Raw genomic sequence first — 26,979 nt, 5'->3', positions numbered from 1 at the left:
ATTATTAAATAGTTAACTCAGAAAGTGGTTTTTATTATATAGAAAATGTCTTTTATTAATCCTATTTTCCCCAAAATTTTGGGGAGTTCACCCTTTTGAGGAATTGCATTATTGCATAGTCAGCTCATGGTGAATGTTTATTATATTTTGCTTAGATTCTTTCATTTTACGAAAAGGTGATAGTAGTTTCCTTTTTGCTTTTAGCAAGGTAAGGGACATCATATCATAAAACATACAATTTTATAGAGTATGAGATATACAGATTTTTTTTTGACATTTATACTGACTTGCAATATCCTGTCCTGTTCTCTGTAGTAATTAGGATGCCTATTTTTTTGCTGAGATGTAAGATGGCAGGAATGGTATAAATGGCATGCTTTCCATTTCATGTACGCCAAATATGAGAGGTAAATGAGGATCAATATGAAAATGTCCAGAAGTACATTTGGCATGTGGAATTAGAGCCATCAGGGGAGGCCTGGAACATTGAAACGGGAAGGAGGATCACGTGGCAGCCCTGGCCTGTCAGAGGTCTCCTGGCAGTGGGAGAGGGCTACCAGTGAGAGCATATACGTAAACACACAGAACCTGACACAGGCTTGGCAAGCTGCTGCAGCTTCTGCAGAGTAGACACTGAAAATGGGGTAGTAATGGGATCATGAGAGGAGAATGAGGATAGTGAGAGAGGTCTAAGCAACAGGATAATCTATAAAGGACCGGGAACATTTCATAAAATTCCTGCTTCATTGGGATCCATTCTTCCAGGGCTAGAGTTACAGAAGAATCTTTACTAGTAAGTCATAAAAAAGACCCAAGTCCATTTGATTATAAAATTAGCCTCCAGACACAGAGGGAAGTTTTAGAACATTGACCAACAAGACCAATGTGATCTCAATGTGGAGATCAAGGGAGGGCAATGTGGTCATCATGGCTTGTAGGTTAATTCTCAGGACAAATTCCTCACTACTGTTTGTAATCAGTTCTGCTTTCAGAAGTGAACTCTTTCACAGTTTAGCAAAAACTATGTTAGTGTAACACTAATCAAAGCAATGTCTAGAATACGAAATGTAGTCTCCAAAGTGTTTTTTTTATTTTTTATTTATTTTATTTTTTTAAAAGATTTATTTATTTTATTACAAAGTCAGATATACAGAGAGGAGGAGAGACAGAGAGGAAGATCATCCGTCTGATGATTCATTTCCTAAGTAAGCTGCAACGGCCGGTGCGCGCCGATCCAAAGCTGGGAACCAGGAACCTCTTCCGGGTCTCCCACATTAGTGCAGGGTCCCAAGGCATTGGGCCGTCCTCAACTGCTTTCCCAGGCCACAAGCAGGGAGCTGGATGGGAAGTGGAGCAGCCGGGATTAGAACCGGCGCCCATATGGGATCCCGGGGCGTTCAAGGTGAGGACTTCAGCCACTAGGCCACGCAGCCCGGCCCATCTCCAAAGTGTTTCAATCTTTAGAAAAACTTTAATTCTGGAAATTTTCCAAGTTTTATGGTTTAGCAAAAATATATATATAATGAGTCTCCCTCTACTCACATTCGCATTTAATAATTATCTACATTATATCTGTTTTATTTCATCTAGTTCCCTGGACAACTGAACCACACAAAAAATGTTGCTTTCACTCAAGCAAGAAAAAGCCAGGTAATTTGCAAAAGTATAGTTCTCATGTAACCCATCAGAGAACAAATTGCAAAGCAGATAAATTCCAAAAGATGACAAGTGTCTCCAAGGAAAAGCAACATCTACAAACTGTTTCACCTTCGGAAGAGCACAGGGGGAAAGATGAGAAGAGAACAGCTCATGCTTTAACAAAATCTTTAATGTTGAGTGATAGGTCAAAGATTCAGAAAATAGTAACTATTATAACTGGATGTACATAACAAGTTGGGCTCATTAGCTTTAGTCCTTAGAACATCTCAATAAAGTGTTATGATTAAGAAAACTGAACAGTTAAAAGTTAAAAGAGAGAAGGTTGGGATTTTAAACATGGGTCTGTTGTGTCATGGGGTCCATGATCTACAGTCACTTTTAGAAGCTGTCTGTGCCTGTTCTGAGCCGACGCACAAGCCAGATGCAGACATCCAGCAGGCTGCAGGTGCCTCCAGTCCAAATGTGCAGGAGAGCTAAAAGATAATCTTAAATTGTAGAAGAAAGTAAGTTTAGTGTTTCCAAGAGGGTTAAGTAATAGCTCCCAGTGGAGAGACACCTCCCCCAGTTTACGAAGTCATTGAATTTGCCAGTCTGGAGAGTAGAGCTCCGTGCTGCTCTGCCTGGGCTGTTCTAAGAGGCAGAAACTCTGAACTGAGACTGGGGTGCCATATGCAAGGAACCACAGGAACACGGGGGCACTCAGATGAGGAGTAAGTGTTCTTTCTGGATGAATGTTCTACTGGGGAGCCAAGTGATGGCTCCTCTCACAGGATCTCCCACAGGAGGGTCTGAGACCATCCCCTCCCTTTCTGGGCGGTGCTTTCTTCATAGGTATTCCCCAGGCCCCAGGGAGTAGAGCACTAGGGAGGGCTGGGTTGATGATGGGATGGAGCAAGGCTTCCATCCAATTACCACAACTCCAGAAAGGTACAGGAAAGTGACCAAGACTTTCTCATGCTCTTATGAAAAGTCCAGGTGGCAGAGTGGAGGCTTTGTGCTGTCAGGAGGAGAGGAAGGGGAGTTGCACAGACTGCCATCTTGTATACTCAGGGGAAGAGAGTCGGCTCTAGAGATGCAATTTTCCTTCTGAAGCAAACAAAATGCAGTTACAGGGAGCTAAGGACGTCCACCAAGGTCAACACTCCTGGGACAAGAATGGGATGCCACCTGATGGTCATATAATTGAACATCTAATAGTATTTTAATATGATCCTATTCAAATACAGAAGGGGTTATATAATCAACTTATTTCTTGCATTTGTTATTTAAGTTTTCACATGTTTATTTTTGACTTCTCCAGTGAGACCACAAGGTCCAACCATTATATTGGGTATTTCTTAGACCTTTCAATGTCAGCACTACTTTGCAGATGGCAGATGTTGGTAAGTGTTTGTGAATGCATGAATCAACAGGAAGCTCAAACCTTGCCAATACAACAAAGAGGGTGAGTGCAATAAAAACAAAGCAAAAATCTTGGTACAGAAAACAAAACTAAATGAAAGCATAAGCTGCTTCCCAGAGGTTCTTTTCCCGATGCAAATGTCTAGATAAGAAATAGGTGATACATTCTTACTTTCACCATTATTCTGAGAAAATATTCCAGGAACCAATAAAAAAAACTTTACAAATTTGTATTTTCTGTTTTTACAGACTTGAAATAAGTTCTATGCAAGTTTACATGGAAGGAAATGAGGAAAACAGTGTCTGACCTGGTGCAGGTGAGCAAATCGGAGCTGGAGCAAGATTTGTAACTTTCAGCTGCAAATCCAGTTTTCACACAGGCTTAAATGTGGCCTAGACCAGCTGAACTAGGTGCAAGACACTTCAAGTTATCACAGAAGGCAGAAATAGAATGTAAGGTACAAGACTTTGGGTCCTGGTGTTTATTTGGTCAGTTGGATTACAATTGGCATCATTACCCATCTAAAAGAAAAAAGGCAGGATTGTCCCAGCAGGTTTGGAAATTGTTCTGCTTCCTGGCTTTGTTTTGGTGGTAGAAGAGCAACTAAGGAAGGGAACTTCCTGACAAATGTTTTCAGGAACTCCAGACTTTCAGGAGACTTTCATAACCGATGCCTGGTAAGTGATTGATTGAACAAACAAAGGCATAAAAATCAGGTTCAAAGCAATTGGCAGTGATGGGAAATTTACACTTCAAATAGTTACAACTGACCCGTCTATGACCTTCAGTTTATTTTCCTAACAACTAGCTATGACACAGCCCTTGGAGTTTTCAGGCCTCCACAGACCAGGTGCAATCTAAAGAAAACACTTTGGCATCTGGGCCTTATTATGCTTTTTGTCACCCAGGCATCACCAAATTTACCCAGCTGTGATCAACCCTGACCATGCATGCAACTTTAATTGCAACAAATGAAAATAGCTTGGAAATTTCCATCTTGAAAACCAACACCTTATGGAAAACTTTGAAAGCAATGGAAACTTGTTTATTAATATCCTTCACTGTTTATTTTTGCAGCTATTTCATTAGATAGATTATATTAAAAAAAAAAAACCCTTTCAGCCATGCAGGGAACAAACAGAAGGTACAGCATTAATTAACATGGATTAAAACCAAGACCTTTTATTATTACAGTGTCCATGCATTGTATATTTATGGTCTATAAAATAAATTTAGCAAAAATTCTGAATAAAAATACATGCCCATCACTCAGAGATTACAGCAGGCAACATTTTATTATGTCTCCTGGAAAATGTTCATAAAATACACATAATAAAATCTACATATAAAATAATGATATAAATATAGCACAATGCATATACCAATAAATAAATATGAGGGCAGTTTAAAAAGCTTGTGGAAAAATGGAATTAAAATACAGGCTTGTTTTGATGCAAAGCGTTTTTGAAACCCATACTCAGTGTTTTCATAATATATGTTAGAAATGAACTTTTTGAAGATCCCTCACATTAGGCAAAATCAGGATGTATTTTAAATATTAGCCAATGATGTTGTTGTCTCAGAGTTAGATTAAACTGGCATTTGGGAATAGGGGAATAAGACATAATGTCTCAGGGGCAAGACTCAAGTGGCATTTCTTTTTCCTCTGCTATGTCTCCTGCTCATCGCACACATATCCTTGTAAGCCACAGATAGAGTAGCTTCCCTTTAAAAAATGGTGAAGAGTGTATAGGAGATATTCAGATAGTAATGTTTTCAAATTCTCATAAACCAGATCTCTCATAGGGAAACAAATAGGTGTTGCTGCCGGCGTAGTTATCAAGCCGTGTGAAGTTTTACACTCCAGAGAGTTTCCAGCTTCTGTTCCTTTGCCCGAGAGGGTCTCTGGGTGATACGCAGGTCTGCTAAGGGGGCACCATGGATGGAGCTGAGTAGAAATGGGGGTTGCCAGGCTGGAGGACATATCTATGCATGATTCTTTTCCAGGGAATTTACAAATCTTCTGGGCAAGAGACTCATCTCTTCTCCCCCTTTAATTTATGCAATCATCTATTCATTTCTAATGGAATGACCTTTTACAACTTACCATACCCAGTGTGTTCATTGCTGCTTTATATGTTTTATTGCTCAGAGTAGTTCAGGATTAGTTCCTGGGAACCCTTTTAGTTGGCTTTTATATTCTCCCTCCCTGTAAGAGTATGTATCTATGTAATTTTAGCACTTCTGTGCTTTTTGGAACTTCTTGGTATTTCAATTTCATCTTGTATATCTTCCGCCTAGATCCACAGCCAGCCATTTCTCTAGGGAGTCTTGATTTCTTATAGAGGTGAATAATGTTAGAAATAAAGATCTGGGTGCTGGCGTACTGGTGGGTACTGGGATGTTGTAGCTTTTAGGCCCACTCTGCTTGGAAAGTTATAAGTACAAAGCCGGTCCTTGTATACATATGTATATACATATAGTTATTTCTGTATTTATTCATCTCTAGTTACATTAAACTAAATATGAGTTTGTGCTGATACCCTTTTCCCTGTATTTAAAGAAAAAAAGGACAGTAAATGATGTCTCACATCAGTTTCACTTCAGTGTGCTATGATTGAATGTCCAAATCTACTAAAAACAAAACAAAAACCAAAAACAGTGTCTTAAGCTTGTTCTCTAGCCAGCTTCAGAAATTGCATTGAAAACCAGAGTTCTGCTGGGAACGGAGCCCTGCAGAGAACCACAGGAACAATAAGCATTGGGGGAAATAGGCAGGTGGGAAAACAATCTTGACTAGACAGCAGTGGAGATATAAGATGTAAGGCATGGATATGCTTTGAGGAGTTATTAAGACCCTTGTCCTGATATTAACATTTGAGCAGTAACTGATGAAGATAAATGAATCATCTGGAAAGGAGAGGAATTCCAGTAGGGTTTGTCTGACTTACTTTGGTGGAGCTAAGCAACATCTCCTAGCAGAGTAAATAGCACTAGTATAGCACCTGTAATTTAAGACAAGTATTAAAGCCTAGATCATCTTGTTTCTACCATTGGAAAAAATAATGTCTTCATTGTTAGCCTATGGCTTTTACAAGCCAGATTCAGGGAAGAAAGGCTGTATTCAGGGCTGGTATTGTGGCACAGTGAGTAAAGTTGATGCCTGTGACATTGGTATCCTATATGGCACCAGTTTGAGTCCTGGATGCTCCACTTCTGATCCAACTCCCTGCTAATATGCCTGGGAAAACAGTGGAAGATAGCTCAAGTCCTTGGGTCTTTGCACTCATGTGGGAGACCCTGAAGAAACTTCTGGTTTGGCCTGGCCCAGTCCCTGCTATTGCAGCAATTTGGGCAGTGAATCATTTGATGGTACATATTTCTCTGTCTCTCACATTCACCCTCCCTCTGTCTTTGAGAAGGAGATAAAGAAAGAAGGATCTTCCATTTGGTGGTTTACTCCCAAGTAGCCTCAACAGTCAGTGCTGAGCCAATCCAAAGCCAGGAGCCTCTTCCTGGTCCCCCACACGGGTGCAGGGACCCATGGCTTTGGGCCATCCTTGACTGCTTTCCCAGGTCACAAGCAGGGAGCTGGATGGGAAATGGGGCAACTGGCACACAAATTGGCATTCTGGGATCCCAGCATGTGCAAGGTGAGGATTTAGCCACTGAACCATTGCTCTGGGCCCTGCACCCTGTCTTTCAAACAGACAAATCTTTTTTTTTAAAAAAAAGGAAGGCTGATTTGATGTCAGCAATATGTAAGGGAAGGAAATGCTCACTGTATTTCCATTCCAGAGGGAACTGATTGAGAAGACAGACAGGCAGGCATAATGTTGTGAAGACCCGTAACTTACAACTTAAAAGCAGAAGAAATATCTGAGGAGATCTGTATTTGGCCAACACATGAGCATCTTATGAACATATCTGGAAGCATAAACTGACAGTTCAGGAAAATGTGGCAGAACCAGTTTTGAAGTGTACTAAGAGATGGCACTAAAGATATGCCATAGCTTTTCATAAAAACTAATATCCGTAAATATCTGATTTAAGAAACCTCCACATTTTAGGCAGAGAGAATTACTTGGAAGGAAAGAAACTATGAAGAGGAATCCAGGATGGAAGAAGGTAGCCAAAGAAAGATATTAATATCCTACTATGATTTAATATGTTTTCACACACTAAAAAGATAAAGCTTTAGAATATATTAACAATATACCTTTATTTTTATTATTTTAAAGATTATTTATTTTTATTTGAAAAAGTTACAGAGAGAGAAGGAGAGGGGTCATCTGTCCACTTGTTCACTCTCCTAATTCTGCAGCAGCTTCTGCTGAGCCCATGTAATCAAGGAGCCAGGAGCTTCCCCCAGGTCTCCTGTGTTAGGGCAGGGCACAAGGACTTGAGCAATCCTCCGCATCCTTCCCAGGCCACAAGCAGGATGCTGACCAAAAGTAGAATGGCTAAGACTTGAACCAGAGTCCATCTGTGATACTGGAGAGGCTTAGCCTGCAATACTCTGGGGTCAGCCCCAACAATACACTTTTAAATGCAACAGAATAATCATCTTTGCTAGATTTTGCTCCTATTATATATAGAATAAATCTATGTATGTTGACTTGGCTGGACTTCTCTTTCATTTGAGAAAACAGAGAGGTGGGGGGAATGGGAAAGAGTGCAAAAGAGGCTGAGCCATCATCTACCGGTTCAGTCCTCAAAAGCCCAGTGACTAGAATTGGGCTGGGCTGGAGTCACTCTAGGAACATATCACTGCTCTGCAGTGGAAGGTAGGAAGCTAAGGTAAGAAGCTGGAACTTGGAAACAGAACCCAGGCACTGCAAGGTGGGCACAAGCATCTTAACCTCTAGTTTAAATGGCTTTTCCCTTGGCATGATTTTTATTTTTGTTTTTGTGTTAGAGTACTAGTAAAGACTATGGACTTTGAATAAAGTTATGGGTAAAGTTGTATTTATCTTGACCAAACATTTTTAAGCGTGTATTGGAAATATAACATGGTTCCATGGATTAGTTTGAAATTTTATCTGGAAATCAAAGCGAGGTACTGTTTATAATTTTCTCAACATGTCACATGGTGACTCAATGAAGTAAAACAGAGAATTAAGCATTTTGGGCCTGGCACAACAGCCTAGTGGCTAAAGTCCTTGCCTTGCATGTCGAGGATTCCATGTGGGTGCTGGTTTGTATCTCGGCTGCTCCACTTCCTGTCCAGCTCCCTGCTTGTGGCCTGGGAAAACAGTGGAGGACGGCCCAGAATCTTGGGACTCTGCACCTGCGTGGGAGGCCTGGAAGAGGCTCCTGGCTTTGGATTGGCTCAGCACCAACTATTGCAGCTACTGGGGAGTGACCCTGGTTATGGAAGATCTTTCTCTCTGTATCTCCTTCACTCTGTAAATCTGATTTTTGAGTAAAAATAAATAAATCTTAAAAAAGTTAAGCATTTTAAAAAAGATTTATTTTAATTTTACTGGAAAGTCAGATTTATAGAGAGAAGGAGAGACAGAAAGTACTACCATACACTGGTTCACTCTCCCAGTGACTGTAACAGCTGGAGGTGAATGGATACGAAGTCAGGAGCCAGAAGCTTCTTCCAGGTCTCCCATGAGGGTGCAGAGGCCAAGGACTTGGACCATGCTCCACTGCTTTCCCAGGCCGTAAACAGGAAGCTGGACAGGAAGTAGAACACCTGGAACATGAACCATATAGGATTTCGGTGCTTGCAGGTGGAAGATTAGCCTGTTGAACCATGGTGTTGACCTCAAAGTTAGACATTTTCAAAATTAATTTAACTTCGTATCTCTTTAAACTTGCTATAGAATTGTGAAATATGTTTACCCAGGAAAAGGGTAATAAGTGCACAGTGTAGTGGGAAGTGGGAAGTGGACAAGAAAACATCTTGTCAATGACACATCATATTTCATTTCTGTTTACCAGTATCCCTTATTTTTGCAATCAATTAATCCATGAAGCATGTAAGTGAAATTAATAAGAGAATTCACAAATATTTAAATCATAGGGAGTTGGGAGCAGAGGACCACGACAGCATTCGCTTATACCTATCTGTCTTGTGGCAACAACAAAATCAGTATTTTGTACTGCTCCATAGATAAGCCTGGCATATTGAAGAAGCTTGTCTTTTTTATGCATGAGTGTTTATAAATATAGTAGAAATGTCTAGTATTTATTGAAATCTTGGTCTATCCAAGACACTAGAATAATATACACAAGAATTCACTCAGTCATAACAGTGACTCTGCTTCACCAATGAGGGAATTGAAGTTTAAAGAGATGTGTATGTGACTTATACAATTTTTGTTAGCAAATGGTACAACAAAGCCTTAAATTGGAGTCTGACATAAAGAGATCTTTTTATGTGGAAGTATGCTTGAGCGCTGTGGTAATATATTTTTGTACCCAAAGGAGAAAATCGTGCCTAAACACGGGGAAGTTTAGTTCGTATCTGGCTTGTGGCCATTGTCTTGCTTGGTCTTGCACACTCCTAAGACTCCAGAGATAAAAATAACACCTAAAATTACTCTTAGGGGCCCCCAAGACATTCTGGACTAACTGGCGAAAGCGCTGTATAAGTGCCTGCTGAATGACCAAATGTGGCTGCTACAGTCATTTGTGCTAAAAATAGAACAGCAAAGTCATACCTAAGGCCAAACTTTCAGATCATAAATCAGTGACAACTGTGTGCCTGGGGGTGGGGGTGGCGTTGTAAAATATGAAGCTTCTTCCTGAATCTGCTGTGCCATCGAAAATCTCATTTCGAATGTGCTCCAAAAGTTGTGAGGATTAAAACTGCTCTGAGAATTTGGGAATGATATAAAAAATCACTAACTAGACTTACCTACATCTAAAATTAAATCTATCCAGCTCTGACGATGGTTTGCCCTCATGGTCTGTGCTCTGAGTGATGATTTTATTAGCTTAATGTTGTCTCAAACTGTTTATTTATATAACATACATCTTATGAAATGACTCTCTCAGCCCCCATCTTTTTTTTAAGTGATGGGCTTTTCTATTGGTCATTTTTTCTGATACCATCATTTATTCCTGATACCATCGAGCCTTTGTTGGAACCTGGACATAGTGTTTGACTAAAGCTTCATCAGATTGGGAGACCTGGGCTGGCCACACCAGGGTGTGGCGATGGCTCAATTGGCTAATCCTCCCCTTTCAAGTGTCAGGATCCAATATGGGCATTAGTTTGGGTCTTGGATGTTCCACTTCCCAACCAACTTCCTGCTTTGTGGACTGGGAAAGCAGTAGAGGATGGCCCAAAGCCTTGGGACCCTGCACCCATATGGGAGGCCCAGAAGCAGCTCTTGGCTCCTGGCTTTGGATCAGCTCATTTCCAGCCATTCAGCCATTTAGGGAGTAAACCAGTGTTAGACAGTATTTTCTGTCTCTCCTCTCTGTAAATCTACCTGCCTAATAAAAATGAATAATTCTAAAAATCCAAAACCAACCAAAGAAACAAACAACAAAAAAACAAAATGGGAGACCTGAATCTCACAACAGAAGCTAGGTGAAACAATAGACAAGGCTATAACCCTCAAGTTATTTTAACTATCTTGAGCTATCTTGACAAGTGGGCTCACGGTTTAAATCAGCGATTTCCTACCATACTCTGGAGTATGAGAGAGTTTGAGAAGTGACTAAGGAACTATAGAGAATGAGAAAAGATGCTGGGTCGTACTGCTCAGAAATTCTTTTCAGAACTGAGTATTTGGGGACAGCAATGTGGAGTACAGTAAAGCTGCCGCCTGCAATGCTTTAGGCACTGGTTTGAATCCCACTGCTCCACTTTAGATCCGGCAGTTGGCTAATGGTATTGGAAAAGCTGTGGAAGATGACTTAGTGTTGGAAATTCATGGTGAAAAAGGGAAAAAAAAAAGATTCCAAGGCACAAGAGAAGACAGAGCACTGCAGCGAGCTGCGTGATGCAGCCAGCTGTGAGTCACCATCTTTGCACATCAACAAAGGAACAAACTGCTGCACACTCCATCACTCAGAGCTTTGGCTGAGAGGGAATTCCGCGGTCACCCACTGATGTCTAATTCAGCCTGAGAAGCTGACTGTGGTCTTAGCACATAAAATACTTACTTCATTCCCCTCCCCCACACCTCCAAAACATCATATTTAGCAGCAAATACCGAGTAGTCAGAAGAATCTATATCCTTAGACATGAAAGGAGTCTGTGGAAACCCATGTCACCACTGATACTGCCTCGGGGAGAAACTTGTGGACCACACATACGTGGTTCCAACCTGGAGCATTAGTAGGGGCTGGGGTACCCACATAACCCACTGAAAGGGAGCACATTGCCCACTTCTCATCCCTCGCACAAGGGCTCCACATGACAAGCAGGGAGGCACCATCTTGACAAGGTATGCAATTCAATATATCAGACAAAAAGTACAGTGGAGAGCCTTAACACAAATAGGGAAGCAGAGAAATATCCAAACTGAAAGACAAAATTTTGTAAATAACTCAGACCAAACCAAAAAAAAAAAAAAAGAAAAGAAAAAATTAGAAACACTGAAACAGTGTTTGAGATTTATGTCATTGTATTTAACAACCTAACATATACATCTAAGAATTTCCTGGTTGTGTGGAAAGAGAATGAATTAGAGGGGTTATTAAATGAAATAATAGCAGGAAGCTTCTTTCACTTGGAAAAATAAAGGGATGTACAGGAAGCATATGTAAATTTTAACAGGCATGATCGAGAAGACCTTCACCAGTACAGAGTATAGTCAAGATTTCAACAGTAGAACATAAAGAAAAGATTCTAAAGGAGGAAAGAGAAACACCAGATTACTTTCAAAGGATTAGCAGACTGAGAGTTGATTTGTCATTAGAAACTCCACAAGGTAGGAGAGAATGGAGAGACACAGTCCAAGTCCCAAAAGAAACACACACACACTAACAAAACCTATCAATCCAGAATACTTTATCCAGAAAACCTCCTATTTATGAATGAAGGTGAAATAAAGACCTTCCAAAATCAACAGAAATCAAAATCACCACTCATCCAGTCTTACCAGTGACATTTAAAGATGTGCTACGCAAAAACAGAGATAGTCATCATTATGAAAGTGACAAAAGTGAAGGCAGAAAATTTCCTAGTAAAAGTTCAAAGGAAATCCAAATCGAAAAGTATAAATATTTATGGAAAAATCACAGGATTAATTATATATTAATAACAACCGTGAATATAAAAGGCCTAAATTCTCCATTTAAAAGTACAGGCTGGGACTCAGAACCCTAACCAAGAAAAGACAGAAGACAGAACAAGTCAATCAACCACCTCAGCTATGTGTTGGCAACGAAATACTAGGCAAATGGGGACTCTATGATGGACTATGTCAATCAATGGATTCTTCAACAACCTCATCATGCTTGGAGTGGCGAGAGTGGCAGCGATTCATAACTGGTGAACTATCAAAACCACTTGGGCAAGTATCTCAGAGCATGCCCCACATTAGGTACCTGGGGTGGGTGGGAAACTGGGTGCGGTTTCTCCCTCAACATCCCCCTTTACCTCAGATACATGAAGGAAACAATATGGAAATAATAGTCTTACCCACTTTCCTATAGCTCTTGAACCTTTTAACTATGTAAAGATTGTAAAAAATACAATTAAAAAAAAAAATACAGGCTGGGACCTGGCGTAATAGCCTATTGGCTAAAGTCCTTACCTTGAACATGCTGGGACCTCATATGTGCGCTAGTTCTAATCCTGGCGGCCCTGCATCCCATCTAGCTCCCTGTTTGTGGCCTGGGAAAGCAGTCGAGGATGGCCCAAAGTCTTGGGACCCTGTACCCACAAGGGAGCCCCAGAGGAGCTCCGGCTCCTGGCTTTGGATTGGCGCAGCACCAGCTGTTGCGGCTCACTTGGGGAGTGAACCATCGGATGGAAGACCTTCCTCTCTGTATATCCGCCTTTCCAATAAAAATAAATAAATCTTTCTTTTTTAAAAAAAGTACAGGCTGGTTGAATGGGTTAAAAAACAAGAGATATCTAGTTACTGCCTACCAAAAACACCTCATCAGCAAAGATACACATAGACTAAAAGTGAAAAGGTGAAAAAAATTATTCCATGATAATGGAAAGCATTTGACTTTCAGATAAAAGACTTTATCACAGACTGTTAAGAGAAAGAAGGGCATTAGATAATGATTAAGGGATCAATTCAACAGGAAGTTGTGACTATAGTAAATGTAGATGCATCCAATGCCAGGGCCTGGCTATTTAATTAAATGTTAATGGCTGGAAGGGGAGACACAGACTCAAATACAGTGATGGAGGACATGAAAACTCCACTTTCATCAACAGACTGATCAATTAGACAAAAAGTCAACAAAGAAACAACAGAACTATTCTACACCATGGACCAAATGGACTTAATTTATACCTACAGAGTAGTTTATCCCATGGCTGCAGCATATACAATCTTTTTATCAATGCATAAAACTTTCTCTAAAGCAGATGATACACTAGGCAATACAGCAAGTCTCAACAAATGAAGCCAAACCATGTACCTTTCCTCATCACATTGGAATGAAGCTAGAAATATGTGACCGCATGCAGATTGAACACATTCCTGAATGAATAGTGGCTCATATAAAAAAATCAAAAAAGAGATCCAAACATTTCTAGAAATAGATGACAATACCATATACCGAAACTTACAGAATACAGGGAAAGCAATGTTAAATGGAAAGTTTATAGCAAATAATGAGCACATCAAGAAGTTGGCATCAAATAAATGATCTATCAATGCATCTCAGGGTCCTAGAAAAAACAGGAGCAAACTGAACACAAACTTAGTAGGGGGAAGAAATAATGAAACGTAGAGAAGAAACAAACCAAATGGAAACAAAAAGCAACTAATTGACCACTGGGTCAACCAATCCAGTAAAAAGGGAGACAATCTCAATTAATACACTCAGAAATGAAAATGATATCACAGTAGACTTCACAGGAATTGAAAGAATGAATCAGGAATTACTACAGCCATATGGCAACAAATTGTAAAATCTAACAGAAATGGATAGACTTCTAGACACATGAAATTCACAAAAATTCAGTGATGAAGGCAGAAAACCTAAACAGACTAGTAACTAGACAGAGATTTAATCAGTAACAATGATCTTCTCAACAAAGAGAAGCCCAGGAGCAGATGGCTTCATTGCTGAATGCTACCAAACTTTTCATGAAGAAATAATTTTCTAGTCCTCTCAAACTATTCAAAACAATTAAAATGGGGTGAGGCCAGCATCACCTTAATTCCAAAACCAGAAAGAGACATAATAAAGAGAACTATAGACTAATATCCCTGATGAACATAGGTGAAAAAAATCCTCAACAAAATATTAGCTAATTGAATCCAATAACGTATCAAAAAAATCATTTACCTGTATGCAATGGAAAGTTCAACATACACACACCAATAAATGTGATACTTCATATTAAGAAACTGAAGAATAAAAATCATATGATCAGATTAATTGATGCAGAGAAAGCATTTGATAAAATATCATTTTAATAATCTTAAGAAAATTGGGTAAAGAAGGGACACTCCTTAACACAATTAAGGCAACATGTAAGTCCAAAGTCAGCATCATATTGAATAGGGAAAGTTGGAAACATTTCCATTAAGATTCAGAATCAGATAAGGACATGCATTCTCATCATTATTATTCAATACAGTTCTAGAAGTTTTAGCCAGAACCAATAGGTAAGAAATAGAAATCACAGAGATATAAATTGGAAAAGATTAAGTCAAATGATCTGTTTGCAGATAACATGGCCCTATTACTGAGAAACTAAGGCTCCACTAAGAGACTGTTCAGTAAGTTACAGCATACAAAATCAACACGCAATCAAGAACCTTTGTATGCCCAATGCCATAGCTGAGAAAGAACTTGTAAGATTAGTTCTGGACCCAGGACAATAGCCTAGTGGTTAAATCCTAGCCTTGTACCATCTGGGACCCCGTATGGGTGCTGTTTCATATTCCAGCTGTTCCACTTCCCATCCAGCTCCCTGATTGTACCCTGGGAAAGCAGCCAAGCATGGTCCTAAGCCTCGATACCTTGGACCCTTGTGGGAGACCCGCAAGAAGTTCCATGCTGTTGACTTTGGATTGGCTCAGCTTCAGCCATGATGGTCACTTGGGGAGTGAACCAATGAACGGAAGATCTTTCTCTCTGTATCTCCTTCTCTCTGTGTATCTGCTTTTCCAATAATAAAATAAATATTAAAAAAATAAGTTCCATTCACAGTAGTTAAAAAACCTTAGATATCTTGCAATAAAGTTAACAAAGAAGGTAAAAGTTATCTACAATGAAAATTATAAAACATTAAAGAAAAAAATAGAAGGAGAAACAAAACAGTGGAGAAAAAATTCCATGTTCATGAAGTGGAAGAATTAATGTGCTGAATATGTCCATACACTGAAAGCAGCTTACAAATTCAGTGTGATCACAACCAAAATAAGAAGGACACTCTTCTCAGACCTAGAAACAAAATAATGCTAAAATTCATTTGGAGACATAAGGGAGCCCAAGTAACTAAAGCAATTGTAAACAATAGAAACAAAGCCAGAAGCATCACAGTAACACACTTCAAGATGTACCACTGGGCAGTTATAGTTGAAACAGTGTGGTACTGGAAAAAAGAACATAAAAATACAGGAGTCAGTTCATGCATTTACAACCAAATCATCTTTGACAAATGAGCTCAAATCACTCTGGAGAAAACAGTCTCGTCAACAAACAGTGTTGGGAGAATTGGATCTACGTATGCAGAAATATGAAACAAGCCCTCTTTCTCACACTGTATGCAAAAACCAACGGACTCTTAATTGACTGTGATGGTATTATACCAGCTCTGACTTTGGACCAGAAATGGTCTCCCCAAGAAACTGTTCAACCCATCTGGACAATAAGTAGCTGGACTCCATGCTTAATATATGTTTGCAAGGAAAGAATCTTGATTGAATTTGAACTGTAATGCTGCATCAAGGTGGAGGAATCCACCAGGGGGGAGGGGAGGGGGAAGGGGAGGGGGATTCCCAATTTTAAAAATTAAGTAAAAAAAAAAAAATTAAATAACAACAAAAAATTTCCCTAATCTAGAGAAAGAATTGGGAAACATCCAGGAGGGCCACAGAACTCCTGAAAGGCTTGACCAAAAATGCTCTTCACCACGACTCACAATAATCAAACTCTCTTCAATCAAACATAAGGAAAAAATCCTTAAATGTGCACGTGAAAAAATCAAGTGACCTACAGAGGCACCCTGATCAAACTCACAGCTCACCTCTCACAGGAAACTCCACAGGCCAGAAGAGAATGGAGCAACACATTCCAGATTCTAAAAGCAAAAAATTGTTGCCCCAGGATAACGTACCCAGCAAAGCTTTCCTTTGTCTTTGAAAATGAAATAAAATTCTTCCACAGTAAAAAAAAAAAAAAAAAAAAAAAAAAAAAACCTCAAAATGGATTAGGGATCTAAAACTAAGAACTGGCATCATTAAATTATCAGAGGAAAACATTGGGGAAACTTCATAAGACATTGGTGTACTCAAACATATCCCTTTTCTTGGAAAAGATCCCAGAAACACAGGCATTAAAAGGACAAATTGACAATTGAATTACATCAGGCTAAGACATTTCTGTAATGTAAAGGAACAGCCAATAAAGTGAAGAGGAAACCTACAGAATAAAAGAAAATATGCAAAATTAAAGTTACAACTATGTAACTGATAAAGGATTAATACTCAGAATGTAAAAGGGGCTCAAAGAGCCCTTGTATATATGACAGACCCTTATATACAAGACAATCCATTTAATAAATTGGCACACATGAACAGGTATTTTTCAAAGGATGAAATACAAATGGCCAACAGACACACGAGAAAATGCTCAGGATCAATGGACATCAGGGAAATGCAAATAAAAACTACAATGAGATTTCACTCCACACTAGCTTGAATGGCTAGCATGCAGAAATAAAAAAATAAATAAATGCTGGAAAGGATTTGGGGGAGGCACGTTATTACACTGTTGATGGGAGTGCAAACTAGTATAACCCTTATGGGAGAGGGCAAGGATATTCCTCAGAAATCAAAAATAGTTATGATTCAGCCATCCCACTCCTGGGAATTCAGCCAAAAATGAAATTAGCTCATTAAAGAGTTATCTGCATCCCCATGGTTATTCACAGCAGCTAAGATATGGAATCAGCCTAGATGACTATCAACTGATGATTTGATAAATGAGAAGTGGTATGTATACACCAAGGAATAGTACTCAGAATAAAACAAAATCCTATCTTTTGCGACAAGATGGATTTAGCTAGAAACCACTAGTCTAAGTGAAGTAAGCCAGTTCCAAAAAGTCAAATATGATATACAAAGTACAAAAAATGCAATGTATGAGTAAAATTGACATTTTGGGATTTGATTATTGTTTATAGCTCTTGCTACACTCTTAACAGTAGTTTCTCTGCTTACTGCTCATTGAATTCTTTGTTAACCTTATGATTATAGAATTAACTGAAAGTATGTCATTGTAAAAAATCAAAAGAATAAATAGCTAAGGAAGTAGAAGGGAGGGTGGAAGCATGGGCAAGAGGGAGAGGGGGACAGGGGTGGACAATGGCTAAGGTTGGGCCAGGCTGAAGTCAGGAGTCTAGAACCCCATTTTAATCTTCCACATGGATGGTAAGGGGCCAAGCATTTGCGTTATCATTGTTTACCTTCCCAGATGCAGAGACCTGGATAGGAAACGGAGTAGCAGAGATTTGAGTCAGGCCTCCAACACAGGATGTTGACATGGCAAGCGATTGGCTTAACCCACTGCACCAGGACCAGTGCTGAGGTGCAGTGAGCCAAACTGCTGCTTTCAATGCAGACATTTCATACTGGCATGCCAGTTAGTCCTGGCTGTTCTGCTTCTGACCTAGCTCCCTGATAATGCACCATGAGAGCAGCATAAGAGGCCTAAGTGCCAGCCAGGATAGAGCCCCTGATTCTTGGCCTGCATCAGCTCTGGCCATTGAAGCTATTTGTAGAGCGAATAAGCAGATGCAAGAGTTTTCTCTCTCTGCTTTTCAGACAAGTAGATAAATCTTGAAAATAAACGCGCTGCACTGCAATGCTGGTCCCTTAAAGCATCCTCAATTTGGTGACATTTTCATTTTATTACAGGTGAACTGGAATGTGGCCACATTATAGGTGAGGTACTATTTATATCATGTAAGATGTTCCAATTAAGCAAGTCAAACAAACAAACAAAACCCCTGAAAGCCACTGGCTTGACAACTAAACAAATACTCTACATTATATAAAAATATCAGTGCAATGTTTGTACCAGATCAATTTATTCACGTTCCTTTTCATTCATTTTCTCATAACACATAAGAAGTGTTTCCTGTTTGTGGTCATTTCTAGTTTGTTCTTAACCTTTGTATGTTGCATGTGCATATATACTCTTGTTCATTTTAAAACAGAAGATATATTAAATAATAAAATTCCACCTATTTTTAATATCACATACCTAAAACTATGAAAATCTATTAACAAAAATAATCATGATGGGCCGAGTAGGGCATTCAGTAGATATCAAATCTCAAATCCGGATTGTTTTTGAATATTACCTTACTCCTAGGAAAAGTTATGGTGAGGATATGTATATATAATTTTTAAAGAAAGATTTATTTTATTTTTATTGGAAAGTCAGATATACAGAGAGGAGGAGAGACAGAGGAAGATCTTCTGTCCGGTGATTCACTTCCCAAGCATCCAGAGCTGAGCCAATCTGAAGCCAGGAGCCAGGAGCTTCTTCTGGGTCTCTCGCATGGGTGCAGGGTCCCAGAGCTTTGGGCCATCCTTGACTGCTTTCCCAGGCTACACGCTGGGAGCTGAATGGGAATTGGGACAACCGGGATTAGAACCAGCGCTCATAAGCAATCCAGGTGTGTGCAAGGCAAGGATTTTAGCCAATAGGCTACCACACTGGGCCTTATCATTTTTTTTTTAATTATGTCATCCACTAGTTCTTCACAATATTGTGGACAATTAGTAGCTACCAACAACTACCAACTGCCAACTAACTACTTCTGTTTTAGTACAGAAGTGACTGTGTTCTGTGGTCTTTGGATAACAGTCAAGGAAACTCCCAACTAATTAAGCTGATGAAAGGTTAAATGATAAAACTTGGTTGAAAAGATGCCAATACAACTTTTTAAGTTCAGTAATGACTATGTTTTGGACCTTAGTAGGCATCTGTAGGTGTTAATTTAGTAACTGTCACATCACAGTCAAACTGAGAGAAAGATGAAATGTAACCCAGAGGCAGAGGCTCTGGTTTTGTTTTCTTCAATTTCTGTTGCCTGGGGAGCTGCCTGCACACAACACGTCTGCCTTCTGCTCCAGCAACAAGGATGAGGACAGCAGACACGCTCTAGCCAAACTCAGGTGATAACGTCCACACCTGATGTGTCAACAGTGACAAGTTGAACAGCTGAAGAGACTCAGAAGAGACACTCAGGAGCTTAGGATTTTAAAAGAGAACTGTTTATTAGAAAGAATAACAAGGAACTGTATATACATGTTTTTTAACACACAGTCTGGCTATTGGGCTATATTCTTTTTTTAAAAGATTTATTTATATTTATTGCAAAGTCAGATATACAGAGAGGAGGAGAGACAGAGAGGAAGATCTTCCGTCCATTGATTCACTCCCCAGGTGACTGCAACGGCCAGAGCTGCGCCGATCCGAAGCCAGGAGCCAGGAACTTCCTCCAGGTCTCCCACGCAGGTGCAGGGTCCCAAGGCTTTGGGTCGTCCTTGACTGCTTTCCCAGGCCACAAGCAGGGAGCTGGATGGGAAGCGGAACTGCCGGGATTAGAACCAGTGTGCATATGGGATCCTGGTGTTTTCAAGGCAAGGACTTTAGCCGCTAGGCCATCATGCCAGACCCGTGATGTATTCTAATAGCAAATTTTTTCTGGAGCCTAAAATACCAAATTTATATTTGAGAATTCCTAGTTATGGCTTCAGAGTTTATGAAAAAATTAAATTTAGTAAAGTTCTTTTGAAAAATACTCAGCAAAAATGAAATTTTGGTAGCATCATTGACCTTGTGTATTGTAAAATCTTTTAGAGAAACAGTGAAACAACCAAGTACAACACAAAATATATTTTGTCTTAGGTAATGCAGTGTATTGCAGAAATATTAAGTATGTATGCAAATAACAGTAATATTCTCCCATTAAAAGGGAACAGATCATTCTCTCATTTTTTGCAGTCAGAGATTACCTAAAGGACAATCAACTCTAAATCTTCATTAATACAGGAAGAACATTTATACATGAACTTGGTTTACTCCTTTGACAGATATTTGAGCACCTGTTTTCTGCCAGGCATTGTGTTAGGCCCTGGTAACGCAATTATGGATAAGAGAAATTCAGTCTTTGCCCTTGTGAAGACCATATCCAAATAGAAGGAGCCAATACATAAGCTACTACAACATGATAAGAGAAGTTCTGGTAGGAACAGTAAGGAACCAAGAAACGAAGTACCCAAACTGGATTTAAAGCAACCAGGCAAGTCTTCTAATAGGGAATGACGTCTACATTGAGGCCTTAAGGCTGTGGTGGTGTCGGCTAGTTTTGCAGGAGGAGATTAAAGGAAAATAGTAAAAATGTGAAAAGTTATGAAAGTGAGAGATCATGTCTCCTTCAGTGAACCTAAACAAGAAATTTAGAATAGCTGAGAACTGTGAAGGAAGGGTGATATGATAGTATGGAAAGATGAAGAATGCGAGAAACGGTCCAAAGGACCTTACAAAAACACTCAGCACTTTGTCATAGCAACAGAAAAAAATACAGAAAAGATTTAGGTCAAGCAGATCAGAGTTTTAGAAAGATTAATTTTAGAAAGATTACTGTAACTATGAAGTGGAAAATGTATGCAAAGGAACAAATTAGAATTATGAGGCAGAATTCCAAGCGAGATAATTGCCGAATGGACTGTTAACAATTGTGGGAATGTAGAAAAACTGAGATTAAGGACATTTTTTGAAATAAAATGGTCAAAATTTGTATATTAGCCATAATGTGGGCAGTGATGGAAGGACAGGAACCCAGGCTGTCACCTGTCGTTCCGCACTGGGCAGACGGGGAGAGGAAACACAGGAAGAAAAGACCTCGGAGAAGAAAGCTGAGCCCTTTTCTCTGAGCATCTTGGAGGAGTTGCTAACAGATAACTATTGAGTGAAGCCACGGGAGTGGTGGCATTGTTTTAGGTGATACGTGAAATGATGAGAAAGCAGGCTGTTGGACTAAATGCCAAGAACAACAAAAATTAAGTGTTGGGCAAAGAAACAGGAGCTGTAAAAGACCACAAGTCCATGGTAATCCTAAAGCCACAATGTATATGCTATTATAGATATATATATTTTTTTGCAAATTCTATTACTAAGGGCACCAACAGGTATACAAGTTTTATTTGATTTCTTTCACCTATACAGCCATAAATTGGCCATGAAAACATTTTAAATAAACTGAAATCATAAATATTTAAGAAATATCTTAAAATATAATGTATAAACAAAACAACCTTGGTTACTCAGTACTAACTTTGACTATTTTCAATTTTTATATTAGATAAATCTTTACTTATGATGAAATTTATGTTTCTTCAGTTTGTTAACAGTTCTTTTCATGAATACTTAGAGAGTCTTCAATGGATATGTAGCTCACTGCCAGCCCACAGAGATTCCTTCTGATCAAAACTTGTGACTAAATAGAGATGTTTCAGAAGACAACTGTGACCCATAATTCCCATGAAGATCCAAAGAGTTTAGACTGGTTCATGGAGATTTAAGTCATATATTTTTTGTGTGTTACAAAAAATGTGCATTCTAATATATTCTATAAAGGAAGTATTTCATGTTCATCAAATAGGAAGCTTTTTCCCTGCATAGCAAAGTAAAAGATCTAATGGTATATTGCATTGACAAACACACATACATATAAGTATGTTTAAGAGAATAGCAGCAAAGTATCTCCTTATTTTTCATAAAATTTAATTCATACCTTATTAATACCAGTGCAAAGATGCATAGTCTTGAATAGTAGAATAAGTGATTCCTATTAAAATTTACTTTAAAAATATTTTCAACATCAGGCACTGGTAAGGCCAGAACTATTATTATGTACATTATATTTCTGATGCATCCCAAAGGGAAATTACACTTTCTTGTAGCACTGGAAAAAATGAACTTACTCATATTTTATGCAGATATACAAAATGTCATGACTTCTAGTGAAAACCTCCAATTTACTACACACAAATGAAGACACCTTTTTCAAACAACTTGCATTTATGCTGAGCTCATAAAGATTATTATAAAAATACCATAAACCCAATAAAAACACAATGATAAAATACAAAGTCTTTTGTTTTAAAAATCAAATTTTAAAAGGCTGGTATTTATATAAATGCAATACTTTTTGGTGCCCCCTGACTGGTATTTTTGTTTAGGGTCACCTTACTTTAGACATCTAGGTTTATCACTTTTCATTATTTTCTGCTTTATAACGTAAAGACTGATCTAACAAATTTTTAAAACAAGACAGTAAGAAAACCTTACAAAGTTGAACAGTGAATACATATTTTAATTATCATACCAAAGATAAAAATGTCCCATTGCCTAATTTTCTTTGTATGTAACTTGAATTCCTATATAATCATCTTAACTACCTTTCCTTTGTTTATACAGTCCTTGAGTCAAATGTATAAAGATTTTAGGTTCTCTAACAAACCCAAAATATCACTGAGGCTTTTTTCCATTTTCAAAATATACTTCAAGAAATACTTATCCCAACAAAAATCTCCAATTGCTGAAATAAGACATGGTAGTAGCATAGCCAGCCAACTACTGACTTGCCTTCAGTCTGGGAAAAATATTATTACTATTGGCTGTCAAGCTCCAAATTTGAGCATTTGGCTTTTTTTTTTTTTGTACTGTAATACTGTACTTCCCAATACAGATAATTTTTAAAAACCTGATTTTGTTTCTTGATTGTAAAATATTAATCAATTTTTTTAGAGAAGTCCATGTACAATAACTGCTAAAAAAACCCTACAAAGTTATAAATTCCTGAAAAAAAACCCCACAGAAAATGCCTTTTTTCTGGGAAAAATATGCAACTTGTTAGATACAAGAAACTACATGCCACCATAGGGTTCAGCCAACCACGGATGTGGCTTATGAGACTTTAAATATCTCACACACAAAAAAAATTAGCACCAAAATTGTCAAAACTTCATAGGGTATTATGAAGAAATTTCCAGGCTCAAGTGTTACATTATACTAAAGGTATATTTAGCCTGGGAGCCTTCTCCAATAGTAAATATATTCTTTCCCATTTTTAGAAATGTGCTAATTTTGCTTCTCACCACTATACTAAGGTAGTATGTATGATAATTATCATTTACCTTTATTTGGGCGAAGCAGGGACAACAGAATGCAAACATTACTCAAAGAACATGGCGTCATTAACAGAAATCCAAATATTGCTCAAATAATCTGGCAGATCTGGAACAGTTTTTCAGTTTAAACTTATTTTTAACTTGTTTCTCCCTTTTTTTTTTTCTAAAATGTTTTATTAGCACTCTGTAAGAACTATATTGCTTGACTGGAATTCCATATTCTGCTACTTGCTTGCTCACCATTTGGTTGGTATCATGTAACATTCCTCATGGGAACAGAGATGTCTGAGGGCATAGATCACAGTAGTGAAACAGGATTTTAACTAAGCTTATGTGTATTCAAAATCTATTTTTGCCCCTGTTATGAACAAGAGTTGAACTGAGTTTTAAACAGTATTTATATGCAAATTTAATTATAAAACAGCCAGCATAAAGGTTAAAACAAGGAAAACTTCTTGGGGTTCCAAAAAAAAGAAATGTGTAACTTCACCCATTACAGAGATGGCTACCAATTGTCAAACATCCATTCATTCTGCCACGTTTCACTGCTGTACATAAATAATGACAAGACAAAGAACAGCAACCAGTCCAAGAGCTTGCAGGCCAAGAAACCACAGCATAACCCAAAAGAAAATGACTATTACTGGTTCCACAATTCGTTCTCCAAAATACATCCTCGTGAAGCCCAGGTTGAGGAGGCTTTTGTTCAGTTCACCAAAAAGAGTTCCCATCTTTTTGTAGTCATCTCCAACAGGCTCGTCAGCGTGGTTTCGTGATTCCTCAATATCCTTAAAAAAACAAAAGATAAAGCAAAATGTAAATATCCTTAAGATCTAACAGATCATCTATCTACTAGATCTGCCTTATTTTTCAAAGGACTGGGCATATTTCTGATAATTATTCAGTAACTTGTTAGCAATACAAAAGAAATGTTTCTTTTGATTGACAGATACTTGGAGATACTTGGGGAAATAACTGTATTTTCCTAATAGAATACAATAAAATTTCCAATAGTTCTAAAGGATATAGACAGCAAGAACTTATTGATTTCTGTAGGACTACCGGAATACTGGTTTACATAATGAGCAAAACAGCTGGTTCATTTTCACTCATTGCGCCGTTCACCAGACTCACTCACAGACGACTGTGTGCATTTCTGATTGGTGACTTTGCTTTCACAACAGTCTTTGCTGTCAGCCTTCTGTTTTTTGAGACAAGGCCTGTACAGCTTTGACTGGTCAGCTTCGTTTTACTCCATTCCTTTGCCACTAAGGCTTCTGAGTACTGAGCTCAGCGGACTGCAACATGTTTTGCTGTCAAGTACTGAGCAGTTCTCAGCCTGTAATCTTTCAGTCTCAGCTCCAGCAAAGCAAATTTCAATGTAGGACCTTGAATGGTTTTTTATTTAAATCTACAGATGTCCTAAATGCTGTCTCTTAATTTTCATTAGGAGAAATAGAAAAAATGTCCATGTGTACCCAGCCATACATGCCAGAAAATACTATTTTTATTGGCTTCCACTCTTTTTATAATTAAGGCCATCACAACAGTTGTTAAACTATTTTCTCTCAGCTACAATCCTATTCTTCAGAATTTTGCACGTATCTTTGGTGTCTCGTTAGGCCCTGGCAATAAATGGGTTGGAGAACACTACACATGTGAAGGAAGAAGGAATATGATCGTGTTTGATTCAAATGAGTCTCTTTGTCTTTTTAAGTTTCCTTTGTTAATTTGAAAATCGGAGAGAACTTTTTAATACTCTGATTCATTCCCCAGTGTCTGCAATAGCTTGGTCCTGGCCAGGCTGAAGTCAGGAGCCAGGAATTTAAACCAGGTCTCCCAAGAGGATGGTAAGGACTCAGGATCTGAGCTAGCATCTGCTGCCACCCGGGTTTACATGAGCAGGAAACTGGAATTGGAGAAGACAGCACTGGGATCCACTCAGGCGAAGACGGGAGGATGCAAGTGTCCCTGGCTCCATCTTAACCACTGTTACACCGATACTGCTCCAGAGTTTCCTAACCCTGTTAGTCTTAAACAAAAGTTCTTGAGCTACATTAGGGCCTTCCAGTAAGCTGCAGCTGATTGAGATCTGTAGGTTGCCTGACATTTGGCAGTGTGCCTTCTTGATATGCCAGTTCCAACGTGGGGGTACTTCTTTCAGAGATTTCTGATTCTATCCTCTGAAGTCAGACACAGCACTCAATAAACACTGACTCACTTTTTTAAAAAAGATTTATTCATTTTATTACAGCCAGATATACACAGAGGAGGAAAGACAGAGAGGAGTATCTTCCGTCCGATGATTCACTCCCCAAGTGAGCCGCAATGGACTGATGCACGCCGATCCGAAGCTGGGAACCTGGAACCTCTTCCGAGTCTCCCACGCGGGTGCAGGGTCCCAAAGCCTTGGGCCATCCTCGACTGCTTTCCCAGGCCACAAGCAGGGAGCTGGATGGGAAGTGGAGCTGCCGGATTAGAACCGGCGCCCATATGGGATCCCGGGGCTTTCAAGGTGAGGACTTTAGCCGCTAGGCCACTCCGCTGGGCCCGACTGACTCATTTTTAAGTGTTTTCAGGTCCAGGGGTGCCTTTTCTCAGTATTGTTAGGTTCTGCAATTACATTTCTTTGCTGCCTCAGTTCTAGGAGTGGTGTCTGCTCCCAGTTGTTGCTATTTTAGTACAGTGTCTTTAAAACTTTAGCATACGTTAGATTGGTTTGGAGAAATGGTTAAAGCTCGGACTGCTGGGCCCACTCTCTATGGTTCTGATCCTGCATGGCTGGACTGAGACCTGCACTCTAAAACTGTGTAATTAACAAGTTCACCAGTGATGCTTATGATGCTGGTTTAGTGACCTTCCTGTGAAAATCACCTTACTGGTTTTTTTCCTGCCTTTTCGTTCTTCAATACCTAGTTAACAATTACAAATATTAAATCACCTTAGTTAAAATAATCAGTACAGTTTCTCTCTCCTCACATGCCCCAAGTGCAACCATAAAAGAAAAACTATTGTGATTAGTTGATTAAATCTATTTTGGGGGAATCAGGATTCAATGAGTTATTTAACACCTACTTGTTCACGACAGGTACAGGACCCAGAATTAACCACATGTTAAAAAATTCTTTACATGAAGGATTTCAAGGATGTTCTTCAGGCCAAAGGAAAGCAAAGCTATTTTACAAAAGGGAGTGCCATAAAAATCACCAGTTACAAATAGCTAATGCATCGGAGGGAGTTTTAAAGCACTCTTGAAACACCTCCATGAACGTGAATTCCTTCAGTAGAAACCAAAGCTTGATCGTTTCAGCCTTTCATCAATAACTAGCTAAAAATCATTCTTCATTTTAAAATGAGGGCTATATAAAACCTTCTATA

At 38.9% G+C, this 26,979-nt stretch overlaps 1 protein-coding gene across 5 annotated transcripts in view; it reads right to left on the bottom strand.

Annotated features, from left to right (window-relative positions):
• FAM241A (family with sequence similarity 241 member A) overlaps positions 1-26,979 on the bottom strand; it is a 55,542-nt gene that overhangs the window by 3,590 nt on the left and 24,973 nt on the right. For 2 of the 5 annotated variants that reach the window (XM_058666933.1, XM_058666934.1), the window contains exon 2: positions 23,589-24,389. In XM_058666933.1, coding sequence (XP_058522916.1) covers positions 24,144-24,389 — 246 coding nt within the window. In that variant the 3' untranslated portion in view covers positions 23,589-24,143. Of the gene's footprint in view, positions 1-12,122; positions 12,214-19,661; positions 20,118-23,588; positions 24,390-26,979 lie in introns of those variants that run through there. The other 3 variants (XM_058666935.1, XM_058666937.1, XM_058666936.1) reach the window with 3 other exon arrangements.

The sequence above is a fragment of the Ochotona princeps genome, chromosome 7 (genome assembly GCF_030435755.1).
Source record: "Ochotona princeps isolate mOchPri1 chromosome 7, mOchPri1.hap1, whole genome shotgun sequence".
Taxonomy (NCBI): Eukaryota; Metazoa; Chordata; class Mammalia; order Lagomorpha; family Ochotonidae; genus Ochotona; species Ochotona princeps.
The sequence above is the reverse complement of the archived record's forward strand: the minus strand, read 5'-3'. Positions and strand labels throughout refer to the sequence as shown.